At 48.6% G+C, this 25,360-nt stretch overlaps 1 protein-coding gene across 1 annotated transcript in view; it reads right to left on the bottom strand.

The window, feature by feature from the left end:
• Window positions 1–1,622: 1,622 nt before the first annotated feature.
• CAD (carbamoyl-phosphate synthetase 2, aspartate transcarbamylase, and dihydroorotase) overlaps window positions 1,623–25,360 on the bottom strand; it is a 47,808-nt gene continuing 24,070 nt past the window's right edge. Inside the window, exons 20-44 of the mRNA XM_056853000.1 lie at window positions 23,884–24,108; window positions 22,483–22,665; window positions 21,641–21,859; window positions 20,786–20,953; window positions 20,459–20,641; window positions 18,248–18,352; window positions 14,454–14,705; window positions 14,047–14,128; window positions 13,124–13,290; window positions 12,035–12,199; window positions 11,643–11,774; window positions 10,822–11,023; window positions 10,364–10,554; window positions 9,861–10,001; window positions 9,615–9,707; window positions 9,026–9,167; window positions 8,852–8,896; window positions 7,772–7,926; window positions 7,591–7,665; window positions 7,271–7,483; window positions 5,587–5,712; window positions 5,045–5,200; window positions 4,851–4,952; window positions 2,876–2,970; window positions 1,623–1,825 (exon numbers count right to left, since the gene is read on the bottom strand). Coding sequence (XP_056708978.1) covers window positions 1,723–1,825; window positions 2,876–2,970; window positions 4,851–4,952; window positions 5,045–5,200; window positions 5,587–5,712; window positions 7,271–7,483; window positions 7,591–7,665; window positions 7,772–7,926; window positions 8,852–8,896; window positions 9,026–9,167; window positions 9,615–9,707; window positions 9,861–10,001; window positions 10,364–10,554; window positions 10,822–11,023; window positions 11,643–11,774; window positions 12,035–12,199; window positions 13,124–13,290; window positions 14,047–14,128; window positions 14,454–14,705; window positions 18,248–18,352; window positions 20,459–20,641; window positions 20,786–20,953; window positions 21,641–21,859; window positions 22,483–22,665; window positions 23,884–24,108 — 3,720 coding nt within the window. The 3' untranslated portion in view covers window positions 1,623–1,722. The remainder of the gene's footprint in view (window positions 1,826–2,875; window positions 2,971–4,850; window positions 4,953–5,044; window positions 5,201–5,586; window positions 5,713–7,270; window positions 7,484–7,590; window positions 7,666–7,771; window positions 7,927–8,851; window positions 8,897–9,025; window positions 9,168–9,614; window positions 9,708–9,860; window positions 10,002–10,363; window positions 10,555–10,821; window positions 11,024–11,642; window positions 11,775–12,034; window positions 12,200–13,123; window positions 13,291–14,046; window positions 14,129–14,453; window positions 14,706–18,247; window positions 18,353–20,458; window positions 20,642–20,785; window positions 20,954–21,640; window positions 21,860–22,482; window positions 22,666–23,883; window positions 24,109–25,360) is intronic.

The following is a 25,360-nucleotide window of genomic DNA, read 5'->3' as shown; positions in this document are numbered from 1 at the left end:
TAATAATGGGTGTGATTATCCGACCAATTTATTATCCACCTAATCATCCTAAAATCTAATTCACAGCTCTCCAAACTTGCCAAACATCATGGGGAACCATATCAAATGCCTTATTAAAGTCCAAATATACATTATCCAAAGCATCCCCACCAAACCTGTCATCCAATCAAAACAGGAAATGAGATTAGTCTGACAGGACCTATTGGGGACAAATCCACTTCTTACCAAGCTATTCCCTAGAGATTTACAGATCAGCCCTTTTAAAATATGATCCAAGATTTTCCCTTAGACAGAGGTTAAACTGACCAGCCTATATTTCCCTGGATCATACCCTGAAAGTCTTTTTTGTCTTCAGGGTGCTACTGGACTCAAATCTAGCTGTTCTACTACTTTTTAAAATCCCATGCTTCCTCCAAGGAGTTCAAGGCAGCATACGAGGTCACCAAGGCTCCAATTTCATCCTCACAACATCCTTGTGAGGTATACTAGGTACAGAGAAAGAGAGCAAGTGGCCCAGAGTCACCTAGTGAGTTTCCTAGCTGAGCAGATGTCTAAAGTCCTTGTCCTCCACCCTACACCACACTAGCTGTCATTGCTCTCCCCCCCCCCTTCAGCTTTTTGAGGACAGGACTGAACTGGCCACATATATCAAGGTCCCTATGTTAGGACAGAAGCAGCAGCAGCATTTGTAAAGACAAATCTTCAATCTCGCTTACATACAAGCTGCTAGCCAGTGTGGTGTAGTGGTTAAGAGCAGTGGTTTGGAGTTGTAGAGTCTGATCTGGAGAACCGGGCCTGATTCCCCACTCCCTCCACATCAGCGGCGGACACTAATCTAGTGAAGCAGGTTCGATTCCTCACTCCTAAACATGAAGCCAGCTTGGTGACCTTGGGCAAGTCACAGCTCTGTTAGAGCTCTCTCAGCCTCACCTACCTCACAAGGTGTCTGTTGTGGGGAGGGGGAAGGAAGGTGATTGTAAGCCAGTTTGAGTCTCCCTTAAGTGGTAAAGAAAGTCGGCATATAAAAACCAATTCTTCTTCTTAGTAAACATCTTCCCCCCCCCAAAAAAAATACATCAGAACTTTGTACTTTTGTGGTCATTTCATTTTTATTTAAAAAAAACAAAACAGAAAATTATGGAAACGGCTTAGGTCACAGTGTGTAGAAAAGTCACTGCAGAGTGCAGCTCAGAACAGTCACACCAGGAAGGGAGGGGGGTGTTGGAATGCATCACAGCCTGGAAAGAACCTGAATGGTGTTCCCCTGTTGCAAGAAGCACCACCTCACATATCCCATGAGTGGCATCTACATGGGGGGAGGGGGAATAAGTCAGAGTATCAATACTTAAACCAAAAAGAACAGAAGCTTCGGAAAGGAGGGGAGAGAGAAATCCCCCCAGCACTGGGCCAGAAACCAGCTCAGCCCAAAAGGGCAAACGGAAAACAGGCAAACGTGCCAAATATGCCTGAGGAGCCTGGCACAAGCAGGGCAGTGGAAGATCAGAGCTGGGGGAGAAGGTTGAGAGTAGACTGCTCCCTTCCTGAGCCTGTACTACCGCCACTCCCTTCTGTGCTGGCAACAAGCCCCTTCCCACCTGGCACCTCACTTTGGTCTTTGGTGGAGTGAAGTTGGCACAAGCCCAACAGAATGGCACCAACCAGTGGGCGAGTTGAGAACAGAGCTGCCCCCTTGTGCCCCTCGCAGAGGAGTGTAGGCACCTGTCAGTACCGGCCAAGCACCGTGGCCAGCAGCGCCATGCGGATGTACATGCCGTTCTCTGCCTGCCGGAAGTAGGCTGCCCGGGGGTCCGAATCCACCTCCATGCTGGAAAAAGAGGTCAGGACAGAAGGTCAACAACCAGATAGCGTCACTTGCTGCCACCCTGCCTCCAAATATCAGCGCGTGGAAAACGTTCCGACAGTTTCTACAGTGTTTTTAGCTTGCAGGGATGTTGGTGCAACAGAAAGGGTGACTTGGCTGAGGCCACTCAATCAGCAAAGCTGAGTACTCAAGGAGCAAGATAAAATAAATAAATAGAATTTCTTTGATCCAGTTCTCACACTGGTTTTAGGGAGACTGCTTAAGTTGATAGTGCACCAAAAAGCTTTCTTCTGCTCTGTGTTTCCAAAGCAGGAGGGAGAAGGAATTTATATCCTGCTTTCCTCCCCTGGGGGAGCCCAAAGCAGCTTCCAACAGCATTCTCCCTGCCTCCATTTTAACCTACCAACAGCCTGTCAGGTAGGTTAGACAGAGAGACTGGCCCAAGGTCACCCAGTGAGCTTCCCTGGCAGAGTGGGGATTCGAACCTGGGTCTTCCAGATCCCCAGTTTTATACTCTCTCCGCTTTGCTTAACTAACCACCAATGAGAGACAGCTTTGAGGTTCAGGGTGGGCAGAGAGTGGAAATGAATTCAAAGACAGAGTGACGTATGCACTTGGTTTCCGACATGATTTGGGAAACCCACTGACCTGTCCTTGTTCCCAGTAGCAAAAAATAAAGGAAAAAAAGAGGCAAAATTTGGCAGAAGGGGCCAGCCATGACTGGTGGTACATACTGTAAATTTGGTAGTACAAGGGTATGCCTGAGTCTACACCTGTGAACTTGACTTCTGACCCATGCCAGGATTCAGGATTCAGAAGAAAATGTTTACAAGTGCCAGGGAAAAGTGAAAATGCTCCTTTCAGAGGAGACATAAACCATATTTACCTTCCTACCTGCACCCCTACCCAAATTGTGAGGATAAGCATGCTAACTGCCCCCACCCACAAGGGGATCTTACTGAGAGGGGAACTATGCCAAGATATGTCCCCACATTTGATAAGCTGGGGGATCCATGTTCATATGAACTTAGGCTATGGCCAGCCCAGCCCCACCTGATCTCATTGACACGGGGCATCGGATGCATCACCACCATCTTCTTCTTAGCTCTCGTCATGATGTGCGGGGTCAGAATGAACTGGCCAAAACACTGTGGATGGAAAGGGAGAACTTCGGTGAACGCAGATATTCTCCCATCCCAGGAAGTGCATGCCGACAGGAATCACCATGTGCTAAGTGCAGCCAGTCAGATCTGTGTTGTTCCAGGCTACGCACATCTGAGAACATGGCGCACACTGCAGGAGCTTCATGTAGAATTGTTTAGGAAAACACGAGTCTCTGAGGGGCCGGTCATTTTGGGATGCAGCCTCTTAACATAAGAACATAAGAAAGGCCCTGCTGGATCAGACCAAGGCCCATCAAATCCAGCAGTCTGTTCACACAGTGGCCAACCAGGTGCCTGTAGGAAGCCACTAACAAGACGAGTGCAGCAGCACCATCCTGCCTGTGTTCCACCGCACCCAAAATAATAGGCATGCTCCTCTGATACTAGAGAGAATAGGTATGCAGCATGATGCAGTCAGATAGATCTCCATTTTGAGAAGGCAACAGGCACCATAATAAGCAGCCAAGGTTGTAGGAATTGATGGTGGATGAGAACGGTTTTGCCGAGAATACCTTACTGTTGCCATCTGACAGCAAAGGAAGGTCCCTCCTACTTGGGAAGTGGGGAATCAATCCACACACCAATATGAGTACTTGCCAAGTAGACACCATAGAGACTTGTGTGGATACCAGAGAAGTATACATCAGGGTAATTGAAAGGGAGATCTGAATCAGGTGAGGTAGAAAGCTGACGGAACTCATCACAGCACGTGCTTTGTACACACAATGCCCCCTGTTGGGGCTGCTGAAGTTTGCAAGCCCTAAACTTGGAACATCGATTTTGACAGTTTACAGAATGCTGGCTGGCAAAAGAGGGCCAAACCAGTATTCAGGAATACAAAGGTGTCTTCTGCAAGCCATTCCTTGAAGTGAAGTTGGGGACTGTGATAGAAACCTCAAAAGCTTGCTATGGCAAGAGTGCCACCTAGAGTGCCTGGGATCTTGGACCCCTGGGGGTTTACATTAGAATGACCCATTCAGTTCCATTCCACATTGAACCATTCTACCAGAGTTAATCCTTTTGGGGAAAAAGACAATCTGGACCAGACCACCTATTTGTCATGGAAGTTCAGAGATGCTTGATTACCAGATGCTTGATGGAGGTGGGACTATATTTTATCCTGCTCTGATTGGTAACAGTAGCCTTTGACTTCAGAGATGGGGATTTGTGTGGGATTGGAGAAAGTAGCTCGTCACTCTTAGAGAAGAGGCTGGCTTCAATCTAATTCCATTGATCATAAATATGTGGATGTTTGGGATTTTCCCTTGTCTTCAGTTTTCAGCCTTCAGTGGAAATTGAATCCAAAGGATTCAACGACCCCTCCAACTTCCTGTTACTGCAAGGTACTCTGCACATGCTCTGAGGAACCTTTTACAGTATAGGTAACGTGAGCTTAGCTGATTTAGTTCAACTGTATTGCTTTTCATTTGAATCTCTTTGTGCTGGTGTTGCAGCGTGCCTTCCCTGTATTTTGTTTTTGCCCTTTTCCCACCACCTTTCTGAGTCCAACCACCATTCCCCTCCCCTTTTACAATAACTCTTTATAAAAAGGCATTTTTTGGCTACGCATAGTACAATTTATTTCTCTGAGATATTTCTCAGAATCTCTTCCCTGTATGTTAGACTGCAAAGGTGCTACATAGTGATGAGGTGGTTTCTACCCACTCACTTTATACTACACTGGAGAGTAACTTCTCTGCAGGTCACTCTACATGTTCTCAGGAGATCCTGAGTGGTAGCAGCAGGTTACCAGTGTGTTTTCCAGGGAACTCTAAGGGAGTTTCCCAGCAAGGAAAGATACCATTCCCCCCTTCCTACTGTAACAGGGGCCATTTAAGAATGTTGATCGGTGCCTACTAACTCACCGCTTCATACTCCTGAATGGAGGAAAAGCGCTCCTTCTGGATGCGGGTCATGTAGAGGACATCAGTATCAGGAAGGGCCTCCTCAATGTTCTCAAATTCCTCCTAAGGCCGGAAGGGAAAAAGGAACTTGTTAGCAGTGAGGAAACTAAAAAAGCCTGCCTGGTGAACTCTCCCACCCCATTCCCTGTCCTCACCTGTTTGATCCCTTTAGAGGCCACAAAATGGAAGACGTCAGACGGCATGCGCAGGTTACTTGGAGTGACGTAGCGCAAGCTAACACGGTACTGGGTCAGCAGACAGGCCAAAGAGTGGACCGTGCGCCCGTGCTTCAGGTCACCCACCATGGTTATCTGGGGGAGAAAGAGAGGATGACGAGTGAACACATGAAGCTACCTTATACTGAATCCGACCCTTGGTCCATCAAAGTCAGTACTGTCTACTCAGACCAGCAGCAGCTCTCCAGGGTCTCAGGCAGAGGTCTTCCACATCACCTACTTGCCTAGTCCCTTTAACTGGAGATGCCGGGGATTGAACCTGAGACATTCTGCATGCCAAGTGGATGCTCTACCACTGAGCCACAGCCCCTGAGCCATGGAGAACACCATCAGCCTCCATTCTGATCCATTTCAGGGAAGGCCCTGAAATCTCCTGCAGCATCAGGAGCCAGGTTAGGCTGGCCAAGAACACCGTTCCTGATCCCCAACCCATCTTTCACAGATGGCCCCCGTAGTCTTACCGTCATGCCGTTGACAGTGCCCAGTTCCTCACGGATGGTGAAGATGTCCAGCAGGGCTTGCGTGGGATGCTCCCCGACTCCATCACCTGCACTGATCACAGGTTTGCGGCAGTGCTTGGCAGCCAGCTGGGGAGAGACAAGGGAGGGACACAGTTAGCCCCAGGAGGCAGAACAAAAGGTGAGAGGGGAAAAAGTTAGCCTCTTCTGCATGGCTGCTATTTCGCTTTTGATTCGCAGAGCCCTTAGCAGCCTTTTGTCACAAGCAAGCAAGACAGGGCAATATTATTCCCCATTTTGTGTGTGTGCACACCACTGATGTCTGTAAGGCAGGGGTCTCCAACCCTTTTGAAACTATGAGTAGCTTTGGAATTCTGACACAGCATGGTAGACACAGCCACAAAATGGCTGCTGTAGGAGGCGGTGCCAGCCACAAAATGGCTGCCGCAGCTTACCTTCGGTCATACTGTGAAGATCTTTGTGTTGTGGTGGCTGCTGCTGTCAAAGCAAAATTTAAAAAAATCTGCATAGCCAATCTCCAGTGGCCTCACCTGGCCCCACCCACTTCCTAAAAACAATCAGTGTGGGTCAGAAAAGGTGTCAGCAGGCAACATGGTGTCCATGGGCACCATGTTGGGGACCCCTGCTTTACGGCAATGCTTTTGAGACAGTTTACACAGATAAAATTACCATTAAAATCACATTTTAAAACTTAGATATTATAAAACCAGAAAAATCAGTGTTCATATCAGGTTCTATTCTTACTGGTCTCCCACTAAACATCAAGGAAGAGGGCACATGAAAGAGGGCTTCTACCTTAGATCTCAACTGGCAGGCAGTCCAGAGGTCCTGAAGGACAGTGCCAGCCCCCCTATTTGAAAACAGGTTTCTTGACCTATTAAGGGCTTTAAAGGTAATAATCTGCATTCTCAATTGTGCTTGGAAGTCAATTAGTGTAGCTCTTTTGACACAGGTGAGATGTGCTGCCAATAATTTGGGCTGGTCAGCAATTTCACTGTGGCATGTTGCTCTGATTGGAAGCTTCCAAACAGTCTTCAAAGGAAGCCCCGGGTGCAGCATATTGCAACTGTCCGGATCTGATTAGTGCTTGGATAACCACAGCCAGATGCTTCTCAAAGAACAGCCATAGCTGCTACACCAACCAAAGATGCTTGGTGTACTAATGGTGTCACAGAGGAGAACTGCACGTCCGTCTGCTCCGTAAGGTGTACAATCCCATCCAGAACAAACTGACATGTTAAATCCATGGCAGTACTACCAACTACCCATCACCACCACCTCCAAAACTAGTTCAGATAATTCACTGACACAAGAGAAAAGGAGAAACTGATTTAGGAATCATCAGCATATGTATGACTCCAAAAATCCCCCTGTTGACTTGATAGAGCAGCCTCTGGTGGCTAAAAAAACACCAAAAAATGGTCCATCAATTCAAACTTGGGAACGAATCACAGCTTCTGGCAGGGAATGAGCTTTTGTGAGTTACAACTCACTTCTTTGAAGAAGTGAGCTGTGACTCACAAAAGCTCACACTCTGCCAAAATTTTTGTTAGTCTTTAAGGTGCTTCTGGACTCTTGCTCTTTTCTATTGCTACAGGCAGACTAACACGGCTACCCACTGAAATCACAGCTTGTTACCCAATGCACACCCCACCTCCAGCCTCACCTCCACAGCACCAGGCTGCGGGTGTCTCAGCACGAGAACATCCGAGTAGCAGCTCATGGTCTGGACCGAGTCAGCCAGCGACTCTCCTTTCTGGCAGGACGAGGTGGCTTCAGAGAAGGTGAGCACCGAGCCACCCAGGCGGTACATGGCTGCGGCAAAGGAGCTGCTGGTACGTGTGCTCGCCTCGTAGAACATGGACGCCATCACCTTCCCCTGCAGACATGTGCAAATTCAGCACTGTGGTTTCTTTCTCCCCCCAGAGAGACCAAGACCCGCTTCTCAAACCTCACCCACCCTCTGGCCTTCGGCTCCCTTCTCACCTTCAGGATGTCGATGCTGCGCTCCTTCTGCACCATCATGCGCAGGTTGTGTGCAACGTTGAACAGGTGCGACAGCTACAGCAAAGGAAAAGGGAGGGCATTCAATGGCGGGACCCGTATAGCCAACATAACCTTTCCTGCCCGGAGGTCCTCATATCCAGACAGCTGGCATGCCAAGTACCTGGTCCTTTGTGAACTGCTTGACCGACAGCACGTGCTGCCCGATGAGGGGGTGAAGCAGCGGTGAGGTCTGTGGGTGCGGCAGGCTCTGGGGGGACGCCTGCCTGGGCAAGGGGCCTGCCAGGTACAGCGGGCCATCTTGGATCATGGCCAGGTCTGCGTGAGAAAAGAACAGCCCCATCAGAAGATGTGGGTGTGGGCGCAGACATCTCCCCCTCCCCTTTCCCACAGGGCAGTGGCCTACCAGGGGTCCAGAGCCCCTCCCCTCTGTCCATTTCTGTGCTTCCAGCAGATGAGGTACCTCCCCAACACACCCTGCAGGGTGCTTTTCAAGTCCTTTGCTCTAAGCCTGGATAAGCTGGATGCTTTCTATGTCAAAATCAAAACACTAATACTAGTAAAAGGTGATTGTACATTTTCTAGGAAAATGTCTGGCCTGAAAAACAGGGCTGAACCCTGGCCTGCACCCAGCGGTCACAAGTCAAGGGCTCCCTCCCACAGAGCCCAATCCTGCCCAACACCCAGACACTGTTTTGTTTCAGTCCTCTCTCCTCCTAGCTCTTCCTTCCCCAATCCCACCAAGGGCAGAACACTCCCAAAATAACCAAATCCCTATTATGCAAAACTGGATTAAAACAAGGTATAGAACAGCGACTTCTTCCCACATGGCCGGTTTATTCTAATCACAGAACCGAAAGGGAGAGGGAAAGAAGAAGAGTTGGTTTTTATACACTGACTTTCACCACCACTTAAGGAAGAATCAAACTGGCTTACTGTCACCGTACCTTCCCCACAACAGACACCCTGTGAGGCAGGTGAGGCTGAGAGAGCTCTAAGAGAGCTGTGACTAGCCCAAGGTCACCCAGCTGGCTTCTTGTGTAGGAGTGGGGAAACCAACCCAGTTCACCAGATTAGCATCCGCCGCTCATGTGGAGGAGTGGGGAATCAAACCCAGTTCTCCAGATTACAGTCCACAGCTCCAAACCACCGCACTTAACTACTACACCACGCTGGCTCTCAAGAAAGGAAGTAGTTTGGATGATGCCCAAAATTGGGAGAAGGAGCCAGAAGAAAAACTGACCAGGCTCAGTTGCTTTTTTCACAACTTTTTCCCTGAGATCTTCAGCTGGAAAAAGGAGACAAGATTAAGAGAGGTTAGGGGCTCAGAAAGAGAGCATGCCGCAAATACCACCAACCCTCCCTTCCCAAAATGCTCTTTGCCTGCCCCAAACTGCATGCTCATTTCAAACCTCACCTGGTAGCCCAGGGTCTGAGGCACGGTGGATGCGGGGCGGCAGATGGAAGCGTGCGTCTCCCACTGGGCCTGCTCGGCGGGGACTTGATGCTCGGCTGCGCAAGGCCTCCGCTTGCACAGTGGGGCGAGGGCGCTCGGGCGTCTGAAAGAAAGGAGGAGTTAATGGGAAACAGGAAGGGGAGGAGCACCCACTCTTACACCTAGGGTTGCCAACCTCCAGGTGGCGGCTGGAGATCTCCCACTATTAAAACTGATCTTTAGCCGATAGAGATCAGTTCACCTGGAGAAAATGGCCACTTTGGCAATTGGACTCTATGACATTGAAGTCCCTCCCCTCTCCAAACCCCACCTTCCTCAGGCTCCACCCCAAAATCTCCAGGTGTTTCCCAACCCAGAGCTGGCAACCCTACCTACACCTTAACAGCTGCAGTTGCCTCCCAAAGTGCCTTCCTCCACCACCTTGCTCACTTACTTTAGTGAAACTGCTGGGTTGCCTCCTGTCAGACAAAGCATCCTTGCTGTTGTGAGCGGGGGCACAGGTCCTCACCACACCCTGAGAGAGCAATCTGGGTATGGCACCAGCACTTACCTTCAGGATCTCCTTGGTTGAAGCTGGATGCGGAACCACCGCGCCCGTTGGCCATTTTCGCACATCCTGCCCATAGCCTGGGGGTACGAGGACCTGCAGCACACAAAAATGATCACAGCAGGCAATTTTGCCAGCCTGTCTGGTGCCACAACCTGCCTCTAGAACCTTCCAAGACAGCAGCATCAGTCCCTCCCTGGAGACCAACGTTGCTCTCCCTCTGTCCCTTTCTCTAGCATCTCCTCTAACCTGTCCATCGATGTAGGCCACCTCTCCACGCAAGATGACACGCCGGACAGTCCCCTTCACCCGCATCCCTTCAAATGGCGTCCACCGGGACTTGCTGAAGGTCGTGTAGGTGGGCAGCAGCCACTCCTGCTCCAGATCCACCTGCCAGGAGGAACAGTTTAATCAAGGGCTGCAGACACCGGCAAGGAGGCGTGGGCAGGTGGGCTGCCAGAGCTTCACTGAGCAGCTTGTGCAACTGCAGAGTGCAGCCATGCCCTTTGGCATGTGGCCCCCATGGTAGCAGGGTCTTCTGGATGCTCAGGCAACAAAAAGTGTGCAAGAGAAAGAAGCCAGAGATGCTGTGGCTGTAAGATCACTCCTGAGTGCCATTTCCAAGTCCTGCTCTTTCCATCAGAGTTCCATAAGGCAGCTCCTCAGTGTAGGCTTCAGGCCTACTCAGGCCCTATACCTCCATGTAGGCCTTCTCAGGCCCTATACCTCCATGTAGGCCTCAGACAATATACCTCAATGTAGGTGTCATCCTGCATAGGCAGCCCAAAGATGCGCCGGGGGTTCTCATAGAGGCGCTTGACAATATCTTCCACAGTGAGGCGCCCCTCAGACACAGCTGTCAGCAGGAGCGGCAGCATGGTTTCCAGTCCCGGGAAGCCAGGGGGAGGGTCCTTCCCAAGCTTCTCCTCTAGTGTGTGTGGAGCTAGGAGGGAGGAGAGAAGAGACACGTGGCAGAAAAGGTGTCCTCATTACAGCTCCTCTTCCCCTCTTTGCTATGAGTACTGAGCATGACAGGCCCTTTGCGCCACTCTGCACTCATACATGCATGCACACACACACACATATATACACACACAGCAGAACCTCACAGCTTGAGAGACCCAGCAAATCACTACTACCCGCTGAAACGTAAGGAGGACGGTAAGACATCCCAACTGCTCTTTGACCCTGGCCCAGCCCCACACGTTACCATGGTCTGTGGCAAAACAGTCAATGGTGTCCAGGTTGTCCCAGAGTGCTTCCATGTCCTCGCGGGTGCCTAGCATGGGCCGTACCTGACCCCGGCCTTCCCCAATGCGCCCCAGGTCCTCCTGGCACAGGAAGAGGTGGTGAGGGGCCACCTCACATGTCACCTCAATGCCCTTCTGCTTTGCGGCCTTGATGATCAAGATCTATGGAAGAAAAACAAAGATGGAGGTCTAGGTTAATAGTCGCTGTTCCTCCGCGCATGTAAGTGCACACACAGGATCAGCCTTCTGGCATTTTTAAGGAGTCATTTCTGTACAGCTTCCCTCAAGTAAATGAAGTAAATATAAATAAATAAATAAATATGCATTGCAAGCCTGATCTCATTCATCCTCCTGCAAGCCCAATTTTGTTTTATAGGTGGAGGAACAGACAAAGCACATGGGACAAGATTCACACATGCACAAAGCTGCCGTATACTGAGTCAGACCACTGGTCTACCATAGGCAGTACTGTCTATTCTAACTGGCAACGGCTCTCCAGGGCCTCCAGCAAAGGTCTTTTGCATCACCTGCTGCCTGAAACCTGTTAACTGGTGATGCTGAAGGCTGAACCTGGGGCCCTCCACATGCAAAGCAAATGCTCTGGCCCTGAAACACAGCCCCTCCCCAGGAAGGGAGGACTCTTTCCCAAGGCTGGCCACTGGGATTTCACCACAAGATTTCCCAGGGTCCAATGCTTCCACCTTCCCTACCACACTAGGTCACAAAGACCCCTCAACTGTTTTTTTAAAAAAGAATCCCCACCCACATGAAAACCACTTACCTCCTCCTTGCGGGCCACGTGGCAGATATGGACAGGGCGCTGGTACAGCTGGGCTACCATTAGGATAGCGGCCACGGTTTGTTTCTCAGCGTGGGCCACAACTGGAAGGTGCTTGGGCCATTTCTCAAAATGCTGGACGGGTTGGGGAGGGGTAGGGAAGAGCAGAAAAAGAGGTGGAATAGGGATCGATGTCATGGGGGAGCAAGAAGAAAAAGGCCATATGAGACAAGGGGTGACACGGGCTGAAATAAACACAAGACTTCCCTCGTGGATGGGCAATCAGTCCAGTAGAGTACTGAATACCCCACATCAGGATTCCAGAACAAACGAAAGAGGCAATGCAAAACCCATGCTGGCACAACAAGCCCTCCCCCCCCCCGCCACAGACCCACCTCCATCCACAAGGAGACATTATCCATCTTGAGGTCAGAGAAGGTGTCATTCAGATACATCTTGAGGCCAGCACTGAGCCCAGCAACAGATCCCAGAGAGCCGGCGTTGTCGGAAGAGGCTCCCACATACAGGGCGAAATCACAGCGGGCCCCTGCCTCTGCCAACTGGGAAAGAAACGGTTGCGTAAACACATGAAGCTGCCTTCTACTGAATCAGAACCTTGGTCCATCAAAGTCAGTATTGTCTACTCAAGACAGACAGCGGCTCTCCAGGGTCTCAGGTGGAGGTTTTTCATATCACCTACTTACCTGGTTCTTTAACTGGAGATGCCGGGGATTGAACCTGGGACCTTCTGCATGCCAAGCAGATGCTCTACCCCTGAACCGCAGCCCCTCCCCAAACCCAATCCCAAACCTGCTTCCTTTTTCACCATGCTAGGGCTACTCTTATCCCATTCAGAACTGCCAAAGACTCCTGAGATGATTCCAGTGTCTCCCCTACAAACCTGTAAACTCATCCATTTTATATTAGGATCACAGAATCCATTGTGCTTGCAATCATTGAACACTCTCACACTGTAAACTAGGCCCCCAAACTGTAAAAAATAAAGCCCAATTTCCCCCTCGTCCAGTCACAGCACCACCCCTGTTGTTTTCAGGATTGATCCCCTTCAGTAAAATAACCCTCGTTGGGATTATTTTGTTTATTTATACTCTGCCTTCCTTTCCTTCCAATAGGGACCCTAAGCTGCCTACAGCATCATTCTCCTTCCCTCCATTTTATCCTCACAACCACCACCTTGTGAGGTAGGTTAAGCTGACAGAGAAACTGTCCCAAAGTCACCAGGTCAGCTTCCATGGCAGACTGGGTCTCCCAAATGCTAGTATGACCCTCTTAACGCATGGCCTTTGCGTTTTGATGCAGCAACTTTACACCACCCTGGTTATTGCCTAATGCAGACCAAGGGTCTTCCTCATACATGCCCGTTCTGAACTGGGTACGCTGTGTGCATGCCCTCTGAAAATGTCTCATCTGTTCTGCCAGGATCCACTGTCCTACCTCCATCCATGAGCCTGGCCAGCATTTACCTTCTGCACCAGGACAAAGGATCCAGCATCGATGACAGCAGGAGTGGTGTTGGGCATGGCGCACACCATGGTGATGCCTCCGGCCAGAGCAGCAGCTGTGCCAGAAGCAAAGTCTTCTTTGTGGGAAGCCCCTGGCTCACGCAAATGCACGTGAACATCGATCAGTCCTGGAAGAGGGAAACAACAATGACCTTGAAGGAGGTGCGGTGGAATCATCTTGTTTTCCTATTATTCTTAGGCTCTACTGTGGTAGGTGCAGAACTACAGGAAAAAGGCACTTCGAGACCTCTTACACATATTTTGGGGTGTACTTGTAAGGAGCCCCGTGGAGCAGAGTGTTAAGCTGCAGTACTGCAGTCAAAAGCTCTGCTCACGACCTGAGTTCGATCCCGACGGAAGTTGGTTTCAGGTAGCCGGCTCAAGGCTGACTCGGCCTTCCATCCTTCCAAGGTCAGTGAAATGAGGACCCAGCTTGCTGGGGGTAAAGGGAAGATGACTGGGGAAGGCACTGGCAAACCACCCCGCAAACAAAGTCTGGCTTGGAAACGTCAGGATGTGATGTCACCCCATGAGTCAGGAATGACCCAGTGCTTGCACAGGGGACCTTTACCTTTACCTGTAAGGCTTATAAGGGAAAGCCTCAGATGTCACATTCACGCCTCACATGACACGTTGGTTTTATTTTACTTCATTTATACCCCACTTGATCTCCCCCAATGGGGGACCCCAAGTGCCTTACAACAGTCTCCCTCTCCCCAATTTATCCTCACAACAACCCTGTGAGGTAGGGCAGTTGAGAGCATATGACTGGCCCAAGGTGTTCCTGGATATGGACTCCCCCCCACACACACACACCAATCCCCTCTCCCCTCAGTAAACTCCCTCCAGACAGAAGCTCCAGGCCATCCCAACTCTGGACCTACCAGGCAAGCGGATGAGCTTCTGTGAGGTCATGCAGTCCACATGCATCTTCAATGGAGGAGGTCCCCCAATCTGGCCCAATGCCTGTGCAGAATGGAGAAAGGACTAAAATCTCACAGGCAGAACTGCGTCATGTGAAGGTGACCCTGTACCAACCTTTTGTCTAAGGTCAGTATTAACTACTCTGACTGGCGGCAAATGTCCAGGGTCTCAGGTTCTTTCATATCACCTTACCTGATCCTTTCAACTAGCGGTGGCAGGGGTTGAACCTGGGACCGTCTGCATGCTAAGCCGATGCTCTAACACTAAGCCAAGACCCATCTCCCTAGGAAGTCCAGGCTGAGCAAAGGATACCCTCTATAGTCCGCTTTCCCCCCTCCCCTCCTTTTGGTCACTCCCCCCCCCCCACCTCAACAAAGAGCTTGGTGCACTTGATGTCGATGATGAGGGGCACGGAATAGTCAACAGCCAGGCGCCGGGTGCGGTATCCCTTGGTGACAAAGGAGGAGAGACGGCGCCCTCCCGAGTTGCGCATAGACAGGTTGATCACCAGGTCAAAGTGATTCTCAGCCAGGTAGTCCAAAATGCTGCGCTGCTGGGTGTCCTTGCCTGGTATCTCGCTGCCATCGGCCTCCTCAAAGTGCCAGTCCACGGCCTTCACCTGCCCCAAGAGAAAGGCCTTCAGCAACACCATCACACACCCAACACTAGCTGCCACTTCCGCAGGGACTCTGGTCTTGACCCCAAGCTGTGGGCCCCTACTGACTCAAAACACCCAGTATCAGCACAGCAGGCATGCTGACGTGACGGGCTAGTGATCAGCAAGAGTAGTTGTAAAGGAGGGAGCCATCTTGGTCAGTTTCAGGTGGGTAGCAGTGTTGGTTTGCACTAGAAGAGGACGATACAAGTCCAGTAGAGCCTTACAGGCCAACAAGATTTATAGGGTTTCCAACCTCCAGGTGGTGGCTGGAGATCTACTATTACAACTGGCCTCCAGCTGATAAGAGATCAGTTCTCCTGGAGAAAATGGCTGCTTTGGCAATTAGACTCTGTGGCGTTGAAGTCCCTCACCTCCCCAAACCTTGCCCTCCTCAGGCTCTGCCCCAAAAATCTCCAGGTATTTCCCAAACCTGGAGCTGGCAACTCTAAAGATTTATCAGGGTATAAGCTTTCGAGAATCAACGCTCTTTTTAACTGACAAATAGAGCTTTCACTCTCAAAAGCTTATATCCTTGAAAATCTTGTTAGTCTTTCAAGGTGCTATTGGACTCGTATCTTGGTCAGTGTGCCTCATGTCCCTCAGCAAGAAGCTTTTCCTATACTGTCCACACGGATTATCTGCAGGCCAAAATATTGTGAGGAAGGCAGAAGACAAGTAGAGGGGCACAAAAGCAGTACCCACTAGGCCTGAGGGACTGTGCACTTCTGGGAGAAGGCCCAGGAATCAGGGTGGCTGAAAGAAAAAGGGAGGAAGTAGGGCAAGGAGGGGGAATGAATCTCTTTCTCTCTCTCTGTCTGTTCACTGAAGTATCCTAACTGCAGGCCCAAGCTCCTTCCAAACCAGCCTGAAGTCCTTATATCAACATGGCTTTGAAAACCACTCTCATTCTCTCCCTTATGCCTGAATCTCTCTGAATAATGTGGATACCTGAAGCCTGGGCATGGCTGGAGACTAGGGTTGCCAACTGCCAGGTAGTAGCAGGAGATCATTGAAGTCCCTCCCCAAACCTTACCCTCCTCAGGCTCCGCCCCAAAAATCACCCGCCGATGGCGAAGAGGGAACTGGCAACCCTACTGGAGACTGTTTCATTCAGTAAGCAGGGGGGGTTGTTGGAAGATGGCTGCCAGCCATTCTAGATTGGGCTTGTTTCCTTCCTGCTGCAGATATTTGAAGCTTGCGTGTGGCCAGGAACAACTGGCAATTTATTATTTACCTACTCCATCTCTAGGGTTGCCAACCTCCAGGTACTAGCTGGAGATCTCCTGCTATTACAACTGATCTCCAGCCGATAGAGAGCAGTTCGCCTGGAGAAAATGGCCACTTTGGCAATTGGACTCTATGGCATTGAAGTCCCTCCCCAAACCCCGCCTTCCTCAGGCTCCGCCCTCAAAAAACCTCCTGCCAGTGGCGAAGAGGGACCTGGCAACCCTATCCATCTCTCACTGAGACTGAAGGCAGATTACAGAAAGCAATGCAAAAAGGCCTGCATAATATATACATCAAAAAAGCAATACAACATATTACAGAATTATAGAATGGGGGGTGTATGTGAGGGGGGAAAGAGTATAATACATCCTGGATCGCATCTGGTTCCTCTGAGGGACCTCCTTAGTGACCTCAACCCAGCCCAGGATGTTTGGCATACCTTTTGGTGTTCTTGTTTGTTTATATTTCATTTTATTTAACTTGTTTGCTTATCTAAATGATACTGGTATTTTTCCTCAACTAAAAAAAATGTTGAGAACATAAAGAAAAAAGTAGGATGATGCACTATAGAAATGTACCAATCCCATTATGTGCACAAAACGTAACACCAGTAACTTGATGTATAAACAAGCCCAAAACTGGAAACAGTTGTGCACATCCAACAAAATAACACACACTGCCAAATACAATACAACAAAGTGCCAAACGCGTTTTGGCACAAAGCCTTCATCAGTGCCTTACAACCATAATTAGCAGAATCATATGTAACTCACACCATAAAAGTCATAACCAGTCATAAGAACCAGCAAGACAACCAAATTAATTTCCTGCAAAAAACACGCACATTAAAACCATAAATTAAAAAACAATAAGAACTTTTAAAAAATAGAACAAATACATTCATGGAGTGAATTAAATATTCCCTACATAAAATCATTTTTAAAATCTTTCTACAACTGGATATCTCTAAATGATGAGTAACTAGAATCTCAAATACAAATAAACACACACACACACACACACACACACATATATATATATATATATATATATATATATATACCAACTTAGATATATACCCACACATATATACCTATCTCACCTTGTCCAAATAACAGCAATATATGTGTATGAGTGTCTCGCTGTGCTAACTTCAAATAGCTCAAGATGCATCATAACCACCACAAGATAAATACAATTCCTCAATCCAAAACTATACAGGCTGCACCTGGGAGAAACCATTAAACAAATCCTCCCTCCGTGACTCATTAACAAGCTCTTAAAGCAAACCCCACAGCCAAAAACCAATTTAAGCATGCAAAACAAACTTTCTCACCACCAAAAGTTTCCTCAGTCCAACCTTGAGGCACCAAAATTCGTAAAGATCAAAAATGTTTTCCTTTTTGTAGAATATGATCCAGCTAGAGTGTAGGAGCAGACACTGTTTCCCGCACCCAGAATTTTAATTGTTTGTCCGTATTTTTCAGGGTCAAGAAATGTTTCACTAAAGGAACGTGGAATCTTCCCAGCTGAATGCGGCTCCTTTGGTCCGAAAGTCTTGTTTTGACTGCCCTGGACGTCATATCTATATACATTAGGTTGCATAGATGTTTGATGGCATAAAACACTCCCCTTCAATTACAGTTCACCAAGGAGTTAATAAAGAAGCTTTTCACATTACAAGAATCCTGGTAATGTAGCTCTAACACATACAGACAAAAAATTAAGATTCCAAGTGATAGAAAAGGTGTCTGCTCCTACAAACTAGATGGATCAAATTCCACCAAAACATATGCGAAAACGTGTTTGGCATTCTGTTGTATCGTATTTGGCAGTGTGTGTTATTTAATTGTATGTGCACAATTGTTTCCTGTTTGTATCTGTTTATACATTAAATTACTGGTGTCATGTTTTGTGCACCTAATTGAATTTGTTAATTTATATAGGGTATCACCCAACTTTTTTCTTTGTGCTCTCAATCTTTTTTTGGTTTACCCTATCTTTTTTGGTTGGGATTTCCCCCCCTTCTTTTGTGGTATGTTCCCTAAGCTGCCTTATGTCTCCCATACCAGGGGGGAGGGGAGTAGGACAAGAAATACACTAAACAAAGGAACATTCTCTCAGTTGTCCTGCATCCCTGCCACTGCCTCCACCTTTCCCAAAACCATGACTAACTCAAAGCAGCCATGACGTCCAGCGTGAGCGCCCCTTAACTTCCATTCATTCCAGAATGGAGCCTCCCCAGGGCAGGACCCTGCTTGCCTATCTATACCCACCTTGATGCCATGCTCCGTGTAGAAGTCAGCAGTGCCCAGGCTGGCATACAGGTTGTAGCCCAGGCTCTCCAGGGTGCGCACTGTGGGCAGGAGCTCACTCTTGTTCTGGAAAAGGTACGAAGGGGGGGAAAGTGGGACACCCCTTCCATTGCAGTTGTGTTTGCTTCCTGAGAACACACCGCAGGGAATCTATGCTCTTAAACTCCCCTCCTTCCTTACATCCTCTGAAGTCTCCTCATGAACCTTCATCTCCCCTCATCCCTTCCTGTCCCCAAACCTGCTCTTGTCTTATTTATTTATTCATTTTTATTTTATTTAATGTATACCCCACCCTTTCCCAACCAAGTCGGGCTCAGGGCGGCTTCCAGCAAATATACATACGAAATACAATATATATGTTAAAACATAGAATAAAACTATAATCACTGACTCAAGTTAAAAGATGGCATTTTCATTTCCTACCTACTGAATTTAATACTGATTATTCCTAATGGTGAGGTGGTTTATAACTAGTCGTATGTAGGTGACCAATAATGGCCCAGGATGTTGCATGTCCTCCAAGGAGTTGAGACAAGAAGAAACCAAAGAAAAGGGGGGCAACGAGAGAAAAGGGGAGGGAAGGGAGGTAAAGAGAAGAAGGGGAGAGGAAAGGGAGGGGAGAGAGGAGGGAGGCTAGTTGATCTGCAAACTGTTGCTGCCTCAACCATATGCCTGGCAGAACATCTCTGCCTTCGGTTTTCCACAGGTCATCAAAGTTGGTTTGAATTCTAAATCCAATTATCTCAAGTGTCTGCAACCCAACTCAGCTTGTGTCACCTTTAAAATGAAATGCCCTTTAAAATGTGATGTCACAGAACCTTCACTCTGATTGACAAATGGAGAAGCGGCAAGCAGAGGTGCAGCATTTTGTTTTGAAAGGGCAACTGAGAAACCACTGAAAAAGAGGTGGAAGAAGAAAAAGCTCAAGGAAGAAGAAGAGTTGGTTTTTATTTGCCAACTTTCTCTACCACTTAAGGGAGACTCAAGCCGGCTTACAATCACCTTCCCTTCCCCTCCCCACAACAGACACCCAGTGAGGTAGATGAGGCTGAGAGAGTGTGACTAGCCCAAGGTCACCCAGCTGGCCTTATGCGTAGGAGTGGGGAAACCAACCCAGTTCACCAGATTAGTGTCTGCCACTCATCTGGAGGAGTGGGGAATCAAACCTGGTTCTCCAGATCAGAGTCCACCGCTCCAAACCACTGCTCTTAACCACGTTGGCTCTGCCAAGTAAGGCAGGACAGAGACACTGGAAGCCAGCCAACAGGTAAGATGGGCCATTCAACAGAAAGCCATTACAAAGAGCTGAATACAGCAAAAAGCAGGAGTTGGTATTCAAGATTTTCTATTTACAGCCCAAGAATCAGATCTAAAGGAGGACTTGGGAGAGTTTCATTATAGGCAAAAATAAATAGAAATTATATGGCTTGTAAAGAAGAAAGAAATTTGTAATAAGGATGAGTAGGACTGTAAAGACATGGGGGTACAGTTCAATTCAATTTCAATTTATTACGGTCATTGACTAGCAAAGCAATTATTCAAGAAATTAACGTTGATTAAAAAAGTAAAATCTAACAATATATCTGTTTGTAAGATGGGCTGTTACCGCACTAGGTATTCCCAGCGATGTATCAAGAGTTTGGAAATGTTATAAAAAACATCACTTTAAAAGGGTTTTTGGATGCCATGGCTAAAAAATGGTTGGAAGACGTCTTCACAGCTAAAGGGGCCAAACAAAGTGCGAACAGTATTTTTTATAACAGTTTCAAACTCTTAATACATTGCTGGGAATACCTAGTGAGGTAACAGCCATATTCAAACGAATTAAGATTTGACTAAAAGGTATAAAAATATAACAATATATGTACGTAAAAACATCAGTTAGAATCGAATGTTTACAATAAAATTAAATATTTACATTAATATTACCCATTCAGTTATACATTCCATTTCCCTTATCAGAGTTAGACCAAGTACTTCTGAGCTTAATACCTAGCCTTGCATACTTGGCGACTTTATGGGTTGTCTCACCATTCCTGTCTGAAAGTATTTTTATTTGGGGGGGGGGTACAGTTAGGTTTTAAACAACTGGGATGCTGATGGGATCAGCCTCAAGACTCAGCCCCCATGGGTTCTGCGCCCAGGGTGGCCGCTCCTTCTTTTTCTGCTTACCTTGTAGCTCCCGATGGTCAGCAGGATGTTCTTCTTGGGGATCTTGAAGCCGGTGCTCAGCATGGCTTTGAGGTAGGCCTCGCAACGGTTCTCGCCAAAGCAGGCCACCTCACCCGTGCTGGTCATCTCCACCCCCAGCACGACATCGGCCCCCGCCAGCCGCGAGAACGAGAACTGGGGTACCTGGGCGAGAAGGCAGAGATCGGGAGGTAGAGCCTTCTTAAGGAGAGAGGGAAGCAGCGGCAGTTCCAAGAAGAGGGAACGTTGGATTTTGTCGCCTTCTGGCAGATCACCACCAGAGTCACCGCTTGAACCTCGGCCGCTCACCTTGACGCCAACAATGCCGGTGCCTGCCATGAGTCCAACAGGCTCCACCTCCTCTCCTACGATCACTTGTGTGGCGAGAGCCACCAGGTCCACTCCCAGAGTCTTAGACACAAAGGGGAAGGATCGGGAGACCCGCACGTTGCACTCTATCACCTTCAGCTGGTCGTGCTAGAGAGCAGAGAGAAAAACACGGTTGCCGGGTCACCTCCCATGCCCTCCTTGCTTTTACTGACCAGGGATGCATAGGAGATTCCCCGTCCTGGTCGCAAGCCAACCGCCGACATTGATAATATAGCAGTTCTAAGTTTACCATCCTGTATCCAAAACAATACTGCAAGGCTCTCTGACCGTTTTCAATCTGTGGGCACATTTGGAATTCTGACATAGCACGGTGGGCACAGCAACAAAATGGCTGCCGCAGGAGGCGGAGCCAGCCACAAAACTGTTGCCATAGCTTAACATCAGTAATACAGTGTAGATCCATGTGCTGGGGGTGGGGGGAGGCAGCTGCCGCCAAAGCAGCATTAAAAAAAATCTGCCCAGCCAATCAAATCTCCAATAGTCAATCAGAAGCCTTGCTGGGAAAAAGCTCTACTTGGCCCCACTCTCCTCTTAAAAACATCTGGGTGTCAGAAAAGGTGTCGGCACCACGGTGTCCAAGGGCACCACGTGGGGACCCCTGTAAAACCGTGGGGTGGTTCACTGTTCCCGCCATTGTATAAGTGGGTTGCTGAAGCAGCCACAAAGATGGTGCCCAAGGCCAACCAAAAAGCTTGTAACCGAGCCGTGATTTGAACCCACACCCGCATCTGGCTCACCAGCTGCTTTCCTACTTTCTTGCCCAGTTCCAGTTACCTTGGCAATGAGCTGGAGATTGAACGGCCCCGTAACCTGCAGCTCCTGCCCAATGGCATGCACGATGGCCTTGATCCGTTCCAGAGTCTTAGGAGTGATGTCCTGTGGTGGGGTCACCAGCGTGGCATCTCCCGAGTGCACGCCAGCATTCTCTACATGCTCAGAGATGGCAATGGCCACCACCACCCCGTCACAGGCCACAGCATCCACATCAATCTCCTGTGGGGAGAACGGAACAAAAGCGTCAACACATGCAGAAGTCACAGACCACCAGGCTCTTAGTCTCCAGCATCCATGTTAAATTGGGGCAGAGAGTGGTGATGCTGGGAGTGACTCGAACCATCCAGGCACCCAGCTTCACTGGATCTATGATTATAGAGCACAAACTGCACACACTAAAAATCAGCAGCTATCTCTGCAAGAGTGAAAGGGGGAACAGAATGCCTGCCTGCCACTTGGAGCCCTTGCCTCCCTGCAACACATCAACATGACCCATTTGCCCCAACATTCCTCTATGTAATGGCCCATACCCAATTGATCCTTGTTCCCCAGAGGGTTTAAAACAAGAGCTTCTCAAGGGCTTGTTTCCCCCAAGATGCCAGGCCTACAGCCAAATACTGGGAGATGGCATGTGTCAGTAAACCCCAAATGCTCCTTGGCAGGCTTCATTAGGTACTCCTCCAATGCTTTGGGAGACTCATAGCTTATCAAACCCCCCCCCCCACTTTCCATGCCTCTAAAAACTGGGTTCTCTCACTTCTCTCCAGATGCCACTTATTGATGGGAGCATTTTGCATGACTGAGGCATCAGAAGCACCTCCCAGGCCGACAACCCCGCTCACCTTGGCCTCCTGGATGAACTTGGAGATGACAACCGGCTGCTCCTTGGAGACGGCGACAGCGTTGTTGAGGAACCTCTCCAGATCGCTGTCCGAATAGGCCACATTCATGGCAGCCCCACTGAGTACATAGGAGGGGCGCACCACACAGGGATACCCCACCTTGCAGCAGAACTGTTTGGCCGACTGCAGGATACACATGCATACATGTCACCAGAAGTTGACGAGGGTACTTGAAGTGAGACACACACCCCCACCAGCTTTAGCATGTCCTCTATCGCAGTTTCTACATCAATTTTCATGCAAGGACAGACTATTTTTTACTATAAGAAAGCCTCTGTGTGCATCTTTAGCTGTTTCCACATGGTTGTTCTGTTTTGGATTACTTTTGAAGCAGCACTGTTTTCAGTAAGCATTCAAATGACCCCATCCTCTCTTAATTCTGCTTCTGTGATTTCCCACTCTGTACTGAGCTCCTTTTCCAAACTTAGTTTGGTGGAATATTTTCAGAAAAATCACAGTCAAAGCCCCTTTGGTCACCACATGGATTGGAAAGTGAGCCTTTTTCAAGTCCTGCACACATTGGCACCATTTTCCTGAGCCAGCAGCTTCCGCACATGCACACACCAGAGTTTTCTCCCAAAGCTTTTTTCTTTTAAATTGATAATAGCTAGATATACTAGTTCCCAAATTTCATTTTAAAAATAGTAAGTCTCCAGTCCTTTTGGTTGTGGAGTTATAATGGGAAATGTAATGGCTGTAATGACACATTTCTCCTTATAACTCTGCAACCAAAAGGGATAGAAACTTACTTTTTAAACGAAATCCAGAAACGAATACGTGTTGTAACAGACTGTTATAATGTTTTTATGCTACAGTAATACAGATTTTTTTAAAAAGTTTACCGTGAAAAATCCCTCCAGTGGCAGGGAAGGACATGGCAGCCATGGAGAGCTGAGGCAAAGAAAGTGTGAGGAAAGCATCCGTGTGGATGCGCCACTGTTGCTGTGAATGAATGCCTCTGGCATTTGTAGCAGCCATGAGAGCGACACTGAAAATCGTCTAAATGTGGAAGCAGCCCAGGTCCCTCACCAAAATTCATGCACAACTCAACAAGGCCAGCCAAGGCAACCGTCCCACAGCTTCAGACAATCAGTTCCCATCATCCCTACAGCCATTTTGTGTTATTCACGAGTAAGTGGCAGAGAGTGCGTCTTGCTTGGATCCTAGTTCTCGCTCACGCACCCCACACCCCCAGGTGGAAAGATGTCAGCCTACTACACGCCTGCCAATGTCACAGCAGGGACAATGGGGCGCAGGGTCGTACCAGTTCCTGGGAGCCACCGCCTGCTCTACCCTGCAGACCTGCTAGGCGTTCCAGCGCACCTGCTGCGGGCTTTTTACCTCCATGTCCGAGAGCTCCTTCCAGAGGGGCTGGCTGATGTTAATGGTGTCCAGAAGGCGAGAGAACTTGAACCGGTTTTCGGCAGAGTCGATAGCCTCAGGAGAGGTGCCCAGGATCCGGCACTGCTGCCGGTGGAGCGCCATGGCAATGTTATTGGGGAGCTGCCCTCCCATGGACAGGATCACACCCTCGGGGTTCTCCAACTCATAGATATCCATCACCACCTGTCACAAGGAAGATGGGGGGGGGGGAGAAGAGAAGAAGAGACTGAGATAAGGAACATTTCATGTGGATGAAATCAGGGGCGGCTGAACAGGACTCCACGTCTGCCCCCAAAAGCCAACTTTGCTGAAGCAAGAGCCTGAAATCCATATTCTTGCATTTGCTGCAAAGAAAGGGACCTTTATGAATACTAACCAAACCAATTTAGGGGAGGGACCATGGCTCAGTGGTAGAGCATCTGCTTGGCAAGCAGAAGGTCCCAGGTTCAATCCCTGGCATCTCCAGTTAAAGGGACTAGGCAGGTAGGTGATGGGAAAGACCTCTGGCTGAGACCCTGGAGAGCCGCTGCCGGTCTGAGTAGACAATACTGACTTTGATGGACCAAGGGTCTGATTCAGTATGGCAGCTTTATGTGTTCAGTTTGATTACATACAAATTTAGTCTGGCATCATCAGCAGGGCTACTAGACTGTCCAAGGCAGAACACAATACTGTTCTCATTGCACAGGTGATTTCTGGGATTTTACTATTTTTGTTCATTTTATGACATTTATACCCCCCCTTTTCACTCCAATAGGTGCATGAAGCTGCTTGTAACATTCTCCCCTACTCTATTTTGTCTTCACAACTACCCTGTTAAGATTAAGCTAAGAGTACATAAATGGCCCAAGGTCACCCAGCATGCTTCCATGGCAGAGTGGAGATTCGAACCCGGGTCTCCCAGATCCTAGTCCGACACTCTAACCACTACACCACACTGGCGCAGTTCCTATTACAATAGCCAGTGCCAACACACACTAAAAAGGAATATGTCAGGGAGTCCTACCACCCCCTCAAAGATGGTCTTTCAAAAAGGAAAATCCAAAACAGATTATCAGTGGACTCTGGATCTTAGGCAGGTGCTTTATACAGGCAAAGAAAATAAAGAAGGAAACCCCACCCTTTTATTTAATAAGATATTGCTACCTTGATTTCTCCCCAATGGGGACCCAAAGACGCTCACAACATTGTTTCCCCCACCTCCATTTTATCCTCACAACCACCCTGTGAGGTAGGTTAGCCTCAGACAATGTGACTGATCCAGCGTCACCCAGAATACTATCATGGCAGAGTGGGGATTCAGACTTTTGGTCTCCCACATCCTAGAAGTCCTGCCACGGCAGAGGTTCTAACTTGACACACTGGCAGGAACCCCAAACAAAGGCTGGAATGGAAGAAGAAATTCTCCATGCTGAGGTTCTTTATTATTGGTACC

The sequence above is a fragment of the Euleptes europaea genome, chromosome 7 (genome assembly GCF_029931775.1).
Source record: "Euleptes europaea isolate rEulEur1 chromosome 7, rEulEur1.hap1, whole genome shotgun sequence".
Taxonomy (NCBI): Eukaryota; Metazoa; Chordata; class Lepidosauria; order Squamata; family Sphaerodactylidae; genus Euleptes; species Euleptes europaea.
The sequence above is the reverse complement of the archived record's forward strand: the minus strand, read 5'-3'. Positions and strand labels throughout refer to the sequence as shown.